Genomic DNA, 15,898 nt, shown 5'->3' with positions numbered 1-15,898 from the left:
ATCTCATTCAATTTGACTCTCATAGCATCGCAATATGCAATACATGGTGGGTACACTCAAGGTTAACGAATAGCATTTGATACAAAAAGTTTTGCATAATTTTATATGACCAAGCTGGACACAAATAGTCTTGTCTGTGCTGGGCTACACACCCAGTGGAACCATCGGGGACACGATGTGCATTAAATCTGAAAGACATAGATATTATTATTATTATTATTATTATTATTATTATTATTATTATTTATTTTTTTTAAATAGATGCACTCTCTATCTACAGAACTTTAACGCTTCCTCCCTAGTGATCAACAGGTGGCTCCGAGGTGTCTGCAGAGTTCTTTTCAACACACACACACACACACACACACACACACACACACACACACACACACACACACACACACACGGCAAAGTTCTGTCAGGTTGTCTTTTAAAAGATATTCCAATTTAGTGGGTTAAGTATAGGAAAATGTTCAGTGAGGGTTAGATACAGTTGATTGACGCTTACCAGAGTCATCCAACAGTCTAGTCATTTCTCTTTGCATAGGGTTGATGGCAACCTCGTCCACAGTGAAGTCAATGCTGCCTCCATTTAACAGCAGCTCGGCTACCTTAGGCACTCCACAGGATGTGGAATCCTGCACAAGGAGATGTGAGACTGTGTCGCACATCCATCTTGATAAATTTACTTTTTTTTCCGTATGAAAGCCCTAAAGCAAAAATCATTGTTACTTAACATACATGAGACCAATGAGAATAAATCGTGATATGCTTACCTTGTAGAATCTTTACAATGTTTCAGTTGAGTGGAAGTGGCTCCAAATGGATCCACAAACGGAGCCCACCCTTCCTTTGGATACATGGCCTTATACAGGAAGGATAGTTTAATGTGCAAGATTCTATGAGTTTGATATTTAGTTGCATTAATTGCATTGGTTTAAGTGCACTTACCACTAGAGTCCAATGGTGGTTCTTGCAGACAGCTCCAATGAGAGTATCCCACTCACTTACATCAAGCTGCAAAGTGACATAATAGTTTATAAGATTGTACAACTGTAACCGACACCCTTTAAAAGAGACCATTATTTTGTACGACAGATATCCGGGAGAGCTGGAAATACAGAACATTTTTGTCATTTAAAAGAGTAGCATTTTAATACTTTATATCATATTACTGAATGGGCTACATTACCATGAATGTGTTGACTCTCTCCTTGAAATTTGGCTGGTGGAGGGTCAGACCTGTAGAGAGGAGCAAGGTTGTCAGGGCTGGACAGTGGTAGTGGGGACGGGGGAACAAAAGGGAGTCGCTAACTTTCGTTAACGTTGATGGAATCCTCTCCTGTGGTTCTTTAAAATCAGTTAATTGGTCGATGTTGGCCATGACTTTGGTGCTATTGTTGGCCTAATGAACAACTTTCCCTTGTATTGCTGTGAATGGACCCAGCATGTCACTCTTTATTTTCCCCCCTTTTTCTTTGCTTTACATTAAAATAGTCCTCCCAACCACTTTCCAGCTAGCGCTTCCGAATCTTCTCCTTACTTTTCTGCAAATTTTGTTGCAATGTTGCGTAAACCTTTTGTTGGTGCATCAGTCCTTTTCAAAAATGTCCTCCCTCAAAACTAAACTCTCCACTTGTTTTTTTTTTTTTTTTTTTTTTTTACTTCAGGTGACAGACAGACAAGTTATATTCCAAGCCATTTATCCAAGTAACCACAACCCCTTCATTCCAAAAGAAATGGAGCCACTTACCTCATACTCTTTTGGCACCTCCGGTTGATACCTTGCCTCTCTTCCAAACATTAAATGGTATGGACTGTGTTGGGTTTTTAATTGCTTTTTCATTTTAAGTCCAAACATTGTTGCCTGAAGGTATTAATCCCATTTTTTGGGATTTTTTTTCTGGCAAGTTTGCTGAGAGACCTGAAAAATGACAGTTGACATCAGCCATTTCATGTCAACAATTTATTCTAATGCATTCAAAGTATGTCAATTTCAGAATATGCAACTTACTTCTGTATGGTGCCATTAAGCTTCTCAACCAAACCATTTGTTTGTGGATGATAAGCTGACCAGAAGCTTATTTTAGTGCTAAGGGCTTCACAGAGTCTAGCGTTCACCTTAAATTGCATTTAGCAGAAAACAAGTCAGCATTTACAGTATGGCTTAATAACTAACATTTGTCATTACTTTACCTGATTTTTAAACTCTGTCCCCTGGTCTGTAAGTCTCTGAGTTGCACCAAATTTGTATACAAAATCAATAATACAATTGGTCACCAGCTCTGCAGATTTATTCTTCTGAGGGTAGGCCTCTGCCCACTGAAATAATCAACCATTACACAAATGTATTGATTCCCACCCTCTGTTACAGTGAGCTTCATAAGATCCATTCCAACCCACTCAAATGGCTCTGTTACTTGAAAGAGTTGAACAATAATTAAACAGGCTGCGATAGCAGCCGTTTTGTCCAGTTTTTGGCGCACCTCCCCTCCATCCAACTGCACACTTCCCTGGGTTGGCGGTGAGCCCCGCCTGCCTCAGGTACTCCAGCACCTGCTGCACTTGCTCCGCCCAGGTGGTGCTGTGGACCATCACATCATCCAAGTAGGAGGCAGCGTGAGGACGCAGCACCTGGTCCGTGAGGCGTTGGACCGTGGCTGGGGCCCCGAACAGCCCAAAGGGAAGTGTGGTGAATTGGTACAAACCTAATGGAGTGGAGAAGGCCAATTTTTCCTTGGACTCTGGCAACAGAGGAATCTGCCAATAGCCCTTGGTCAAATCCAGTGTCGTAAAACGCGCAGTGCCCAGTCAGAACTTTAGTCCAGTTTTCTTTAATCAGGTCGAGCACCCCCATGGTGTCCTACCTAACCTACCCCTCTTAATTTAGGATGGACAGCACTGATTTCTTCCCACCACTGAGGCTATTGTTCGTCTCCGATGTCAGATTGTGCAAGCTCCATTCTCATGTTACAAAATTCTCCTTAACTTTTTTTTTTTTTTTTTCTGTTTCCATACTTAAAATGTGAATTTAATAGATTATTTATTAATATTTGGTGTGATTGGCTCTCTGTCTCTGCATGCAGTGGAAGTTAGCCTTAACCCAGCAAGTCTGAACTGTAACCGAACATAATGTAACTTTAACGGAGGGAAATGAAAGACGTGTGACCAAGACTCGACACATCAAAGATGTTTTATTGCGAAGATCACGACATCACCTTTTCTCACTCAAACCTGAGAAACGCTGGCTGGCCAGTTGAAATTACACTTGAGTTAAAGGGAATTAATCCTTATAACTCAAAGTGTAATTTTAACTACATTTTAAGGGGCTCTCATGTAGGGCAATAATCCCAACCCAAATGGCAGTAATTGCCCCAAATTTTCCTCCATTTCTACAACATGCATAATAACTGAATAAATAAACAGTCTGGAAATTGCACCCAGGTACTGAACTTGCTCCTTCAGAACCCTATCTCTACACCCTCTGAGGAGCTTATCTTCTATTAACAGCATGCTAATGAGTTGAGACCAATTGAACCTTAAAGAGTGTCCTCTGTTAAGGCAATGTCATGACCCTCTTAACTCTAAAGACTGAATCTCAAATAACTTCTCCAAAAAGGCCCGTTCCCTAACATCCCAAACACTGCCATTTTGACTAAATGCCTTATTTGTGTGAATAAACAGGACAGTGATTAGCATTATCGAAATTATTTATTTAACAAACATTATCATTAACATACTTACACAAAACACAACTATTGAAAAAAATTGAACAAAACGATTAACAAATTGCATAATAGAACATCATAACTACATTGTAATATAAAAACAAAATATCTAAAGAACTATTTACTGTTTTCATTCTGCCGCATCTTTTTTTTTTTTTTTTTTTTCATCCTTGCAATTGCTGCCCATGTCAGCCGTTGCCTGGCCCTCTGTCTGCCGGGAAGCTCTTGCATACATCTGCAATGGGCTCAGCTTGATCATGGCTGTGAGCCGTTTCACAGCCGGCGCTTTCTTCTCTGGAGTCTGAGGAAGCACAAACAAAAACCCATTTAGTCTTATCATTGGAGGCTTGGTTTTCACACAACTGTCATGTACTTTAAAGAACATAGCTTTACTTGCACGTTCCACCGGATTGGTGAAGTCCTCGCCTTCCTGGTCAGCCATCTCCTCCTCTGAGTTTGAGCTTCCTGACTCCTGGAAATAAATGTCCTCCGTCTCATCCTCACTTTCTTCTGGTTCCACCCTCTTTGCCTTTGTTTTTGGTGAGCTTGACTTGCTGGCAGAGGTTGGGGCAGGTGTGGTGGTGGTGGAGGAGGAGGAGGCAATCACAGCCTGAAATTGTTCCCTCATTTCTCTGGCCTTCACATTGTCCAGTGCCAGGGCATAAAATTTGTCGGCAGTGTTCGTACTGTGGCACATAAACTTTGCTATCTTATGCCGCACATGGTCGTCATGGTGATTCTTTGCCTGGACACAGCAAAAAAAAGGTGTACAAAATGTTTGTACTTGTTAGTAAAGACAGCCAAGTGTTATTACATAAAGCACCACGGGGAGAGTGACTGAAAAAATAAACTTGCATGTCCCGACACAGCTGTTCTTATGTCAGTGAAGGTAGGTCTCCCAGACATGCTCATCTCCACCCACGCCGTCTGCATGTAGCGGACAAAATTCTTGACGGGCCCGTGGCCGGCTGTTAACAGAACCCTATTGTTCTTCTGGTGGCAGAGGGCCCGCAGCTCCAGCCAGGCAAACTCCTCTGGCGTGAGGTAGATCTGGGCTAGCCCAAAGTCCTTATTTGTCTTGTGTCCACTGACCTGCAATACTCAGAAAACAACATCAAACATTTCAAATAAATCACACAGTTGATGAGGCACTTGAGCGTAGAACCTGGTACGTACACAGATGACGAAGCAGTCGTCTGCGGGGGATTGATTTTCCGCCTTGGCAGCCTGGACCTTCTTCTTCTTCTTACCCACTCGTCAATCTCAGCCCCACGCCCAACACAGCTGGGATAGGTCATCTGTAAAAATAATACAGCTGTTAATGTCGGTTAATGCCGACACAGAAACAACATTTATGTATACCTGTTAGTCATGTATACCCGAGTTATTCAGCAGTCACTGCAATGTCCAGTCTCAACTTGGCCACCCCCTCATGGTCCACAGGGTACTGAGTTTTTTTTATTTAATACAATCTACAGCTAAAAAGTCCAATAAGTTTAGTCCGATTTCTTTTCCTTTTTTTTTTTTTTTTTTTAATAATGACATCACATTGTTACCTTACACACAAACACGCCACATGAAGTTGCATCCACTTGAATGGGATGATCAATTGTGGAGCATGTCCATCTCCCAACTGCTGGACACTTTTTACGGACTAGTGCTCGACAAAGACATCGTATTACAGTTAGCCATTTTTACAAACATAATTCAGGATCAGATGAATGTTTGAAAGAAAAAATAAAGTGCTTCACAAGGATGCAGTAGTAACAAGGATTATTATTTAATGATCTATGTGTCGCTCTTTAAAGATTAGCCTAAATGCATGACTTTTTTTTTTTTTTTTTTTTTTCCTCACATTACAGCTGATTTTTCAGTCACCTTGTCACATCTTTGCGTCCTCTGTGGCTCCAAATGGGTCCAGGTATAAGGACCGCATCTCCTTAAGATACATGATCTATAGATATTTAATTATATAAATATATTATATAATTATAGCCAAGTCTAGATCTGAACATTGAATATATATACACAATGAGTGTCCAGTGTCTTCCGTTACAGACCGCTCCAGCTGCCACATGTTTTAAAAGTTCCAACCAACTGAAAAATAAATAAATGCAACACACACACACACACACACACACACACACACACACACACACACACACACACACACACACACACACACACACACACACACACACTTACACTTTTTGCTTCTTTTTTTTTTCCATATATACATACACACGCATATACCTGTCCTACTATATTACTCTACTCCGCCTTCTTAAACCACCTTTGTGTTCCCTGCCAGAGTGCCGTCACCATATACGTGTCCAAAATGGCAGCATTTGCTTCCCTTCCTACCATTGTTGGGTATGCATTCATGATCTAGGAGTAAAACATCATTCCAATGATTTTTTTTTTTTTTTTTTTTTAAGTACCTTTCCCAACTGCCTTCCTGGGGCCAAGACCATCAGATTTTCTGAAAACCGTACACGGACCAATCCTTGACCGCAGCGTCTCCCCTCTCCATATGTTGTGGATTACTGTAAACATAGCAATGACAGTTATTTGAGACATGCATAATTTGGGATTGTATTTTGTATCAGTTTACTTTCAAGTTTCAACATTGTTTCTTGAGCCTTGCAGTCCATGTGGAAGTGGATGTTTGTGTTGTGTATGAGTGTCTGTGTCTGTTGTGGACCAGCCAGTGGAGAAGGATCCCACTTGTTTCAGTTTGGCTGGGATCCTCTCCTCTGGCTTGAAATAATGAGTCATATCATCAATGTTTGTTTTTAAGGCTCTTCACCCCTTTCTGTTGAAAACATGGAGTTTTTCCCTTCCAGCTGGGTTATTTTGTAGGGTTCCAACATGTTTGCCTCCATTTTTCCCCCTTTTCTTTGCTCCTGTTGAATATTTTCAACAGAACCAGATCCCCCACTTTAAAATAGTCCTCCTGGCCCATTTCTTTCTTTAACCGACTCTTTCCTGGCCTTTTTTTTTTAACATTTTCCTGGACCTCACTAAAAACATCTTTTTTTATTTTGTCATTCACTTACCCATGCTTCCTCCGTTACCTTACTGCCTGCCTTTGTTTAGTTTCCCGCCAGTTTTGTTCCGCACCTGTGTTCCATTTGCTCGTCAGACCTCCCCTGTACTTAAACCCCAGCTGTTCACCTACCACTTGCCAGATTGTCTGTCGTTTCGTTAGAGGAGTTCTCCTGTGTCAGTTTATATCCTTGTGATTCCTGAAACCAGTTCTTGGGATCCTGTGATAGTTTGTATGATTAAGCTTTTTGTTTTTGACCATTTAATATGCGTGTAAATTCTGCCGATTAGCTCTTTAGTTAGTAGCGAGTTATAGTCTCAGGCTTTTTGGTTTTGACTATTGCCTGTGTGTGTGAGTTCCACTTGATGCCTGACCTGGCTTTCTTGTTTGTTTCATTCTCTGGTCTGTTCACTGTGCTTGAGTCGTAGTCTGACCACAACATATAACAGCCTTCATTTGACATACCTGGAATAATTTCTATGAAAAAAAGCGGTTACAAAATTAAATAGGCTGGTCACGCTCCAAATTTTGTGTTTGTCAAATTCAAAATGGTAGCCAACTGAATTGTTTGAAGCTTCAATACCACACTATTGGTGAACTGTTTATAAGCAGGCATATGCCAGTTAACATAAACCCTGCTGTACACATAGTGACATGGATTTACTCTCTGAACAGACAAAACTCCCACAATTTAGTCTTTCTAAAGCCACTGGACATGAATCTCTTTCTCCAGTCCTGCAGCCCACCCTTCTTCTGAAAGACATTACTGGGAGTCCGAAAATGCAATTACACGTCAAAGAGATGAAAAGGTGATATTGTGTCTTTATTTGTCAATTAGCTGATGTAGACTAACTTATGTCATCCTTGTGTTTGGTTATCAGCAAGTATTAAACTAAATTATTAATTGTCCAATGAGACCCCAGTGTTGAGTTTGGACCAAAAATCACACATTAGTGAGACTTAATGTCTGGTGGGACAAATCAGGCTGTTGACTACCATGTAGGCCCAACTCTCAACTCCTTTTGTTCCAACCACATGGTGAAGTCCCAACACGTATAAACAATAATGTCAAGCTGTAATTCAACAGAATAATGTTTTGCAATTGTTATGCCTCACTAATTAATAACATTTCACTTTTACAGCCACAAACCAACATCTGTGATTGTGGACCTGAGATTATTAATCCACTCAAGGTCCACTTCAAGTGTCTTTTTTTCCTGGCTGCATCTATGTTTGGCTGTGATGGTGCACAGAGCTGGCCATCATGGGGGTGGAATCATTTTTGCTGTGTTCTATTGTTCATGTGATGTGCAACCTGGCCTGCCACATCTGAAATGTATACAGTGTGAAAACTGTTGAACTCTGGAGGATTCTGCCCGAAAGAGAAAGTTTACATCGTACAAGTGAAGTGCAACACACCACCTGGAAAAGCAAGAAACATTTCAATATATTTTTATCCATGAATTTACTCAGATACTTTAAAAAAACAAAAAAAAAAACAGTTTCCCTCTATTTGTCGCCTCCTGTTTTCTGTAGTTTTACAAAGAGCTTTGGATAAAAGCTCCTTGAAATTCAGCAGCTCCTCCAGTCGGTTGAGAAGGTCAGTTACTGAACCCTCAGAAGTGACACACATGCATCCTGTAGTTCTTTCTTCTGTTACTGAAATAATCAATGCAGCTTTTAGTATATATTCTAATGAAAAATATGCACAACTTCAAATATAATACATTGTGAACTCTACCCTTTTTAGACTCAAGAAGTGCACGTTTGATGTCTTCATCTGCCTTTTGGTTGGACACCTTGGTCTCTCCTGAGCTTTTTCTTTAACCCCTTTTTAACTTCTGTCTTTAGAAGTATGTTTCCAGCACGTGTGTCCTTTCCCATCCATGGAGCCAATGTTGAGTATGTAAGCAAGGCGTACTGTGGTTGTTCATATTACAAATTAAAGTATAGGTGTCTTGGTATTGTTTTGTTTTTGTTTGGAGGCATTAACATTTTTAACTGGCATGTTAACTTTTGTAATTACATTAACAGGAAGGACAAATACATAATTAGTATCAATGAAGCAGAGTACACCAATAGTACCAGAAGTGATACCAGTATTAAGAAAAACTTAAGTACCTGATGTGAAGCCGTCAGCAATCATCTCCTTGTTCAGTTAGCATCAGCAATAACAACTGGATGATTAAGGCCACATTGGTGACAGGAGAACTGAAATTTGAAGTCCATATGGGACAGGAAGTGGTGGAAAGCCTTGCGGCTGGTGTCTGGTGAGACAAGGTATGTTTATGAATGGTAGTGGCACGGCCGCCCTACTCGCTGTACCTGGCACATGTTTAAAGTAAAAAACATGAATCTGTGTATTATGTAACTAGCTTAGTATTGAATGCACAATAACAAGGTATGTTTATACATGGCACTAGGCCCAGTTTAATATAACACACAATTTTATTTATATATATATATATATATATATATATATATATATATATATATATATATATATATATATATATATATATATATATATATATAGTAGGGGGTCCCTGCTCCATCTCTATCAGTTTGGGGGTCCTTGACCTGAAAAACATTGAAGACCCCTGCTCTAATTAACAGTATGAAAAATAAAGTACAGAACAATGTGATTAAAATGTTTTTTCCCCTATATAACAAAGTAAATTATCTTTGTTATTAGAATAAGAATATTAAGAGAATTAGCATACCGCATGATTTAATTACTGACGTTATGTCTGCCAGTCAGGTCCAGGTTCCTCTGCATTTTTGACAGCCCTCCACTCTGTCGTCACTCTTGTAATTTAGAAACTGAAATGAGGGGAAAAATTTCCAAATTCCCAATCAAACCGTTTTTTTTAGTAATGTTAAACAGCATTATACTTGCTACCTTCTTCAGGATGGTATTTTGTTGGGGATCCCATTTTTCAAGTTGTCATTCCAGCCAAGCTTCGTGGTCATGTGTTAAGACTTGCTCATGATGGGTCAGGACATTTGGGCGTATACACTTTCCATGCACCCACTCACTTACACTGCTGAAATTACTGACTTCACATGTCACTGTTAGTTTATGTTTGTCTTTTATGCTACTTTAAATCTAATAAATGATTGTTAAACAGCTTCATTAACTGCATCTCCCTTTTTTGTCATGGCCATTCGGCCCGAAACTCCTCACATGGAGCATCAACGAAGTCCTCTACCCCTGCCATAATAGACCAGGTCAATCAGACTGCCTATCCCAAACTAATCTACCTCACTGAACCCTAGTCTTCATGCAGATTAGCGGTAGGCTTTTTAAACACTTAAACCAGGTGCCCGGTTAGGCCCCCAGCACGCTAGTTATTTTGCATTCTGCATCTACATCAAAAACATCTAAGGGATGCTGTTTATTTTTGCGATGGAGATGCAGGTACTTAAACATGATTGAAGAGAAAATACTGTATGCTCTTGTGTTTTACAACCGTTTAAGCAAATCTTCATGTCATTAACATTCCTAATTTTATGCAATGTTCTTCGACAGAGAAATTTGTGGTGGCATGCTTTTGCCAGGACACAAATCAAAGCCATAGATGCCACAATCATTGTCCATTGTGCAACTACAGAGTGTTTTCCCGAATTATGAGCTTCAGGAAACGTATGTGTCACACTCAAAAGGTATTTACAAGGCCAACAACTAAGGGAAATACATGATGGTATTGATAGACAATTTATGTTTGACAAAGGCATTCAAATACTGAATTACAACATTGGCCTCCCTTTCGATCTCTATATCCAAAACAAAATGATGTATAAATATCACCTGTAAATAAATTTGAAGCCTCTAGAGGCACTAAAAGGCCATTTCACAATCAGACTAGTTGACAGTCCCTTTGTTTAAATCCACTTATAAAATCCACAACTTTACCTTTTAATATAGTAAATGCATTCATTTAATTTATTCAATGTGAAATTCTGCATTCTTATGTAATGTTCATTGGGGGTTTTGAATTGCATCATGTTTTATTTTGTTTAATTTAAACTTACATTTTAAGGGTGAATATGTTGTAAATGTATTAGATATTATGCAATTATCGTCCACAGAGTCACCGAGGAGGTGGTGGCCATTCGCCACCAGGTCATCCACCTCCCCAGTACCCCAGAAGACCTGGAGGCAGTGTCTCGTGGGTTGCAGGGCTGGCAAGACACCGAGCTTTTAGGAAAGCTGCTGGAGCCATCGATGGCTGCCATGTCCGGATCAAGCCACCAAGCGGCCCTGATGGTCACTGCTACAAGAACAGAAAACTGTTCTCCTCGATTCTGCTGCAGGCTGATTGTGACCATCAGGGCTGTTTCATCGACACCTACATGGGCTGGCCTGGGTCAGTCCATGACTCTAGAGTGCTGCGCCGGCGTGCACTCTACCCTCCTCCAGGGCACTTCATCCTCGCAGACGGAGGGTACCCGTGCCTCCAACACCCACTCCCCCTCATCACTCCTTACAAGAGGCCACTGCAAGGTGTGGGACCCCAGCGCTTCAACGGCCATCATTCCAGGGCACGCTCCATTATATAGCGTGCTTTTGGAATGATGAAGAGCCGGTTTTGGGCCATCTTCCTGCAAGCGTTGGAGGTGCACCACACCTTCTTACCGGGCTGGGGACATCATGGCCTCAGAGGACGAGCCCGTGGAGGACATGGCACAAGATGAGGGGGAGAACGGTTTGGAGGCAACAGGTTTTCCCTGGCGGCTGTCTGCAGAGGTGTCTGCCCTGGAGGAGATTCTTAGTGACATGGCAGCAGTCGATGAGCCAGCCCTGCAAACCCAGTTGGCAGACGATGCGGTGGACAGTGGCGATGCACCCAAAACACTCAGTAGAACACCCAGATGTACCACAACACCAGGGCCTTTGTTGTGGCACCCCATTAGTTACTGTATATATGTTGAGTTTAATGATGTGTATACACACAGTTAATGTTTTTGATGTTGAAATATTCATTTGTCTTAATGTTTTTTTTTGGGGTTTTTTTTTTTAAATCAATCATTTAATGTTTTTTTTGTATTTTTATGTGTTCATTGGCAAAAAAAAGAACAGGAAAATAAATAAATCAATGTATTTAACAAAACAACTTTATTTGAATTTATTTACAAGTATTTACATCATTTTCTCCAGTAGAGAAGAGCCTGTCCATATTTCCCCTGCGCTCTTATCTCCTCATATCAGCTCCATCAGCTCATCTTTCTGCTCTCTTTCTCGGGTGACTTGGCCTTGACTTTCCTCCTCCTTGTCACCCACTGTATTACTTGGCCCTGGCGTGTCCTCAGGGATGGAGGCAATTAGGACAGGGGGGTTTATAGACGGCCTCTGTCCCAACACCTCATCCATGAGGACAAACCACGGCCATGTTGCAGCAGTGGGTTTCCCACTCACTCCCTCTCCTGACCCTGGATATTTGCAATCCTAAGGCAGAGGACATCAATCAAGACAGTTAACAAAAAAAAAACAGCAGTGAAAATTAATGTCAGCAAACGTGTTAATTAACTTGTAGGTAGTTGTAGTAACACATATGCACATACTTTATATTTCTTCTTGAGGTTGTCCCATTTTTTTTTTTTGCCTGCAAGGGACTCACCCTCCCCTGCAGGCACATCTTCTCCAAAATTGTCCTAATCACATTGGCAAAGTTATGAAAAGTTATCAATAATGTTAACACAAGTATGCAAACTTGACAATTTTTACACAGCAAAATATACACAAATTCACATAATTTACATGGATGCCTTATTTTCAATTAAAAAAAATTAAGACAGACAATTGTCATCTGTGTGGCAGCAACAATAACACATCAGAAGTGCATTCTCCTCTACTGGTTGTCCTATTAGTAAAGGCTTTGTACAGGATGAGAGCTAATGTAACTAATATAAGTTGAGAACTAATTTAACTGTAACCTTCAGTACAGGATGGTCAAATGGAGATATTACAACTGGACTAATGTCTTACTTCCAAGCAACGCTTGCAGAATGTTTGGCCCCGGTGAAGAAGCCATTGTTCTCCTCCTCAGCTTGATAACCTGAGCCGTTTGCTCCTGGCTCCCTATAACAAAACAAAATGTAGTTAGTTTTGCTTCACACCTCAAAACAGAATCAGCAAAATACTTAAGTTCAGTTTATTCGTGTAGTTAATCTTAATGTTTGTAACGTTACCGGATTTAGTGATATTTCAGGTTCACAACCGGTCTACCTGAGCTCCTGTTGGTCCGTTTAAGGACATAATATGAAGTATAATTTATCTGTAAAATTGTCACTGTCTCAATAAGATATTAGTCAACCTCTGAGGTTAGAGAGTGAATTTAATTTCCAAGGCTAACTACGGTCGGTTGCAACGTTGGTTAGCTTTTGTCAGCTAACGTTACTATTTACAAACGTGATGTTATAAGCTCCTGGTTATGGAGAAGCTGCCGGTAACGTTAGTCAGCTAGCTTGTAAGCTACGAACGTCACGTACTTAACCGACCATTTTAACAAACATGTGATGTTATAAGGTCGTTCATTTTGTTTTTAACATTAGTATTGATGATATTCGAGTGAGTTAAAACCCAATACTTGCATTTAATCATGAAAGCTGCTGCTCATCCAGCTCTCGCATCACTCATTTTTCGTGGTCCTGGTAATCTGAGAGTGGGACATTTGGGGTGTGTATTTTGGTGATGGAGGCTCTAGTTCGGGCCAGGCATAGAGCCTGGCTCCCCCTATCCTTCTGCTAGGGTTAGGGACATTGCTTCTTGGTGGAAGTCACGAGGGGCACGGGCACACGGGGAACCTTTATCTAAAAAGAGTAAAAGCACACCAGGTTTAGTAAAATACATTATATACACAGAAAAAATATTTAAATATTAATAGTAGACATTTCATATGATTCCACCGTAGAGGGGTGCCTAAAAAGGGTTGGGGGGGAGAAGAAGGGTGATCGCATTGCAGACGGGGTCGCCTAAAAAAGGACCTGTGGGAGTGGGACCATGGAGATCAGGAAGTAAAAGGTTAAAAACCTGATTCAAAAATGGATACACACATTTTTCATTGAGACCGTCAGGGTCTATAGTCTGTGTATCTATTTCCTTTGAGCTGCTCGCATAACCCCATGCTAGCAAACAAACCTAGATGACAAAATGCAAGTAGATTCCACACAGATCCATAACATCTCTCTCCACCAAAGCATCACCGAGATATGAGCCAATGAACACCAGCAACACAAATCGCTTTATGGTCAGCATATTCTTCTTACCTTTGAAGTTTAGACGAATAAAAAGCATTTTATAGCCGCACTGATATGTCAAGCGGATATCCTGTGTCTCACTCAAATCATTCCGGACATTTACGGGGGGGGGGGGGCGTTCTGAGCAGGGGTGAGGATTTGACTTTCAGAGTATCGGATCCTACGCTTCAGGATAGTCTGCGCCTTGTTAATTCTGATTGGCAAACAGTGCTGTCAATTTCGTCCTCGTGGGTATTTTTCAATTCTTCAGTAGAAGCTGGCTCAAATCGTGGCAGCGACAGCTAGTAGCGACTGTTCGTGGCAGCTGCCATGAAATTGATGTTTGTCTTGTTAATAATGTATTCGGTTTGTAACTGTTTTGCTTCTGTAGTTATTAAATTTGATTTGATTTTAACTCTAACCAGCTGATTTTTTGCCACTACTTTGCTAACGAAAGACGCAGCAATGGAAGACATGCAGCCTTCTTTTGTACAAGAGAGTTGAGACCCTAACAGCAGAACAAAATAGGCATTAATAAGGACAGGAAAATCCTATGTTTATGTCCATCACCCTTCCTAAAGCCGCTAACTTTGACTGCAGACGGCCGCTCCGTAGGGCTGATAACGCGCCGCCGCTCGCTAATTGCTCCAATAACAGCTGCTTCCTCCGCAAACATGCAGACTTTAACTGAACAACAGCTGCTAGTAAAAATGAGGTCAACAACACCTGCAATCAGTTGTCCATGTTAAATTAACCTGGTAGACGATCGATAATCAATGTTGTTAATGATTTCCGGTCATGTGATATGGGTGTGACGGATCAAGGAAGGACACGTCATGACTGCTAATAATCAATCAAGTAGTGAACGCGGGTGTCCACGTCTTAGTTTCCAAACTCATGCGTTTCCGTCCGTCCACACGAATACGCAACCCGGAGTTTTCAAACTTATCCGTCTTCGGGAGCGTTTCCGAACTCCTCCGTTTTCAGTACTCGAAAACTCCGGCGTAGTGTGGACGCTCAGTGTAAACGTAGCAAAACATATGCGTTTTCAAATAGAAACGGAGTAGTGTGGATGTAGTCCTAGTGTCATCTCTGGTGCCACCCATTTCCCGGGATGCCAGCTGCAGCGGGTGATTGAACGCAGCTGCACTCAATCAGCGATTAGTGGTGTTTAGAGGGAGATCCACACGGACCCCGCTGCCAGCGATCCGAGTGGCGGTCTACAAACTGTTTGTTTTCATGTAGCAGCGCGTGTGCTTGCTAATAAATATCTTATGTTCACTTATCGGTTGCTCATGATTCTCTTCCACTGGGAATTTTACGTTGTTACTCTGCTTGTTTGTGTCTCCACTGTGTTCCACACAACGTTTGCTTTCTTGGAGAGAGTTTGGTGAAAACATTAACGTTGCTAACGTCTAGCTACGAACCTGAAGGGGAATGTAACTGGTGTATAAATATGTGTTATACCTTTTATTCATTCTTGAAATGTTGTTTATATGTTCTGTATTAAATCGTTTTTTTGGCAAATGTTAATCACTGTTCTCGTGCTTATTCGCTTAAAATGTCATAGGTGGTCAGGTATGCTACGTGTCCCAACCAATGTCTGTCCAAAAGTGTCTTACTTGTCCTACTTACATTTGGGACATATGTATTTACATACCAATCCTAAGGCAGAAGAAATCAATCTTAACACCCTGGATACCACACTTCCAAAAGGCCTCAATGAGAGATAGGATCTTCGTGGTGTGAGGCAGTGATAGACGGTGCACGGATTCCACGAACTCACTAACTCTAGCCAGAACTAGGATTTGTTCCAGATCTGAAAGGGATCTCATGACCCTTAAGTGGAACGGACTGTAAACTTGTGGGCCTGTACACAGCT

The 15,898-nt window shown here is 41.1% G+C and overlaps 1 protein-coding gene across 1 annotated transcript; it reads right to left on the bottom strand.

Moving 5' to 3' along the window:
- Positions 1 to 3,745: 3,745 nt before the first annotated feature.
- On the bottom strand, positions 3,746 to 5,026 carry LOC137877951 (uncharacterized). The gene is made up of 4 exons (XM_068718137.1): positions 4,979 to 5,026; positions 4,584 to 4,820; positions 4,122 to 4,473; positions 3,746 to 4,029 (listed from the first exon to the last, which is right to left on the bottom strand). The coding sequence occupies exons 1-4, from the start codon at positions 5,024 to 5,026 to the stop codon at positions 3,917 to 3,919; spliced, it is 750 nt and encodes a 249-aa protein (XP_068574238.1). The 3' UTR covers positions 3,746 to 3,916.
- Between the last annotated feature and the right edge of the window lie 10,872 nt (positions 5,027 to 15,898).

Source organism: Cebidichthys violaceus, unplaced genomic scaffold, assembly GCF_023349555.1.
Source record: "Cebidichthys violaceus isolate CVI_PGR_0920_01 unplaced genomic scaffold, fCebVio1.0.p SCAF_22, whole genome shotgun sequence".
Taxonomy (NCBI): domain Eukaryota; kingdom Metazoa; phylum Chordata; class Actinopteri; order Perciformes; family Stichaeidae; genus Cebidichthys; species Cebidichthys violaceus.
The sequence above is the reverse complement of the archived record's forward strand: the minus strand, read 5'-3'. Positions and strand labels throughout refer to the sequence as shown.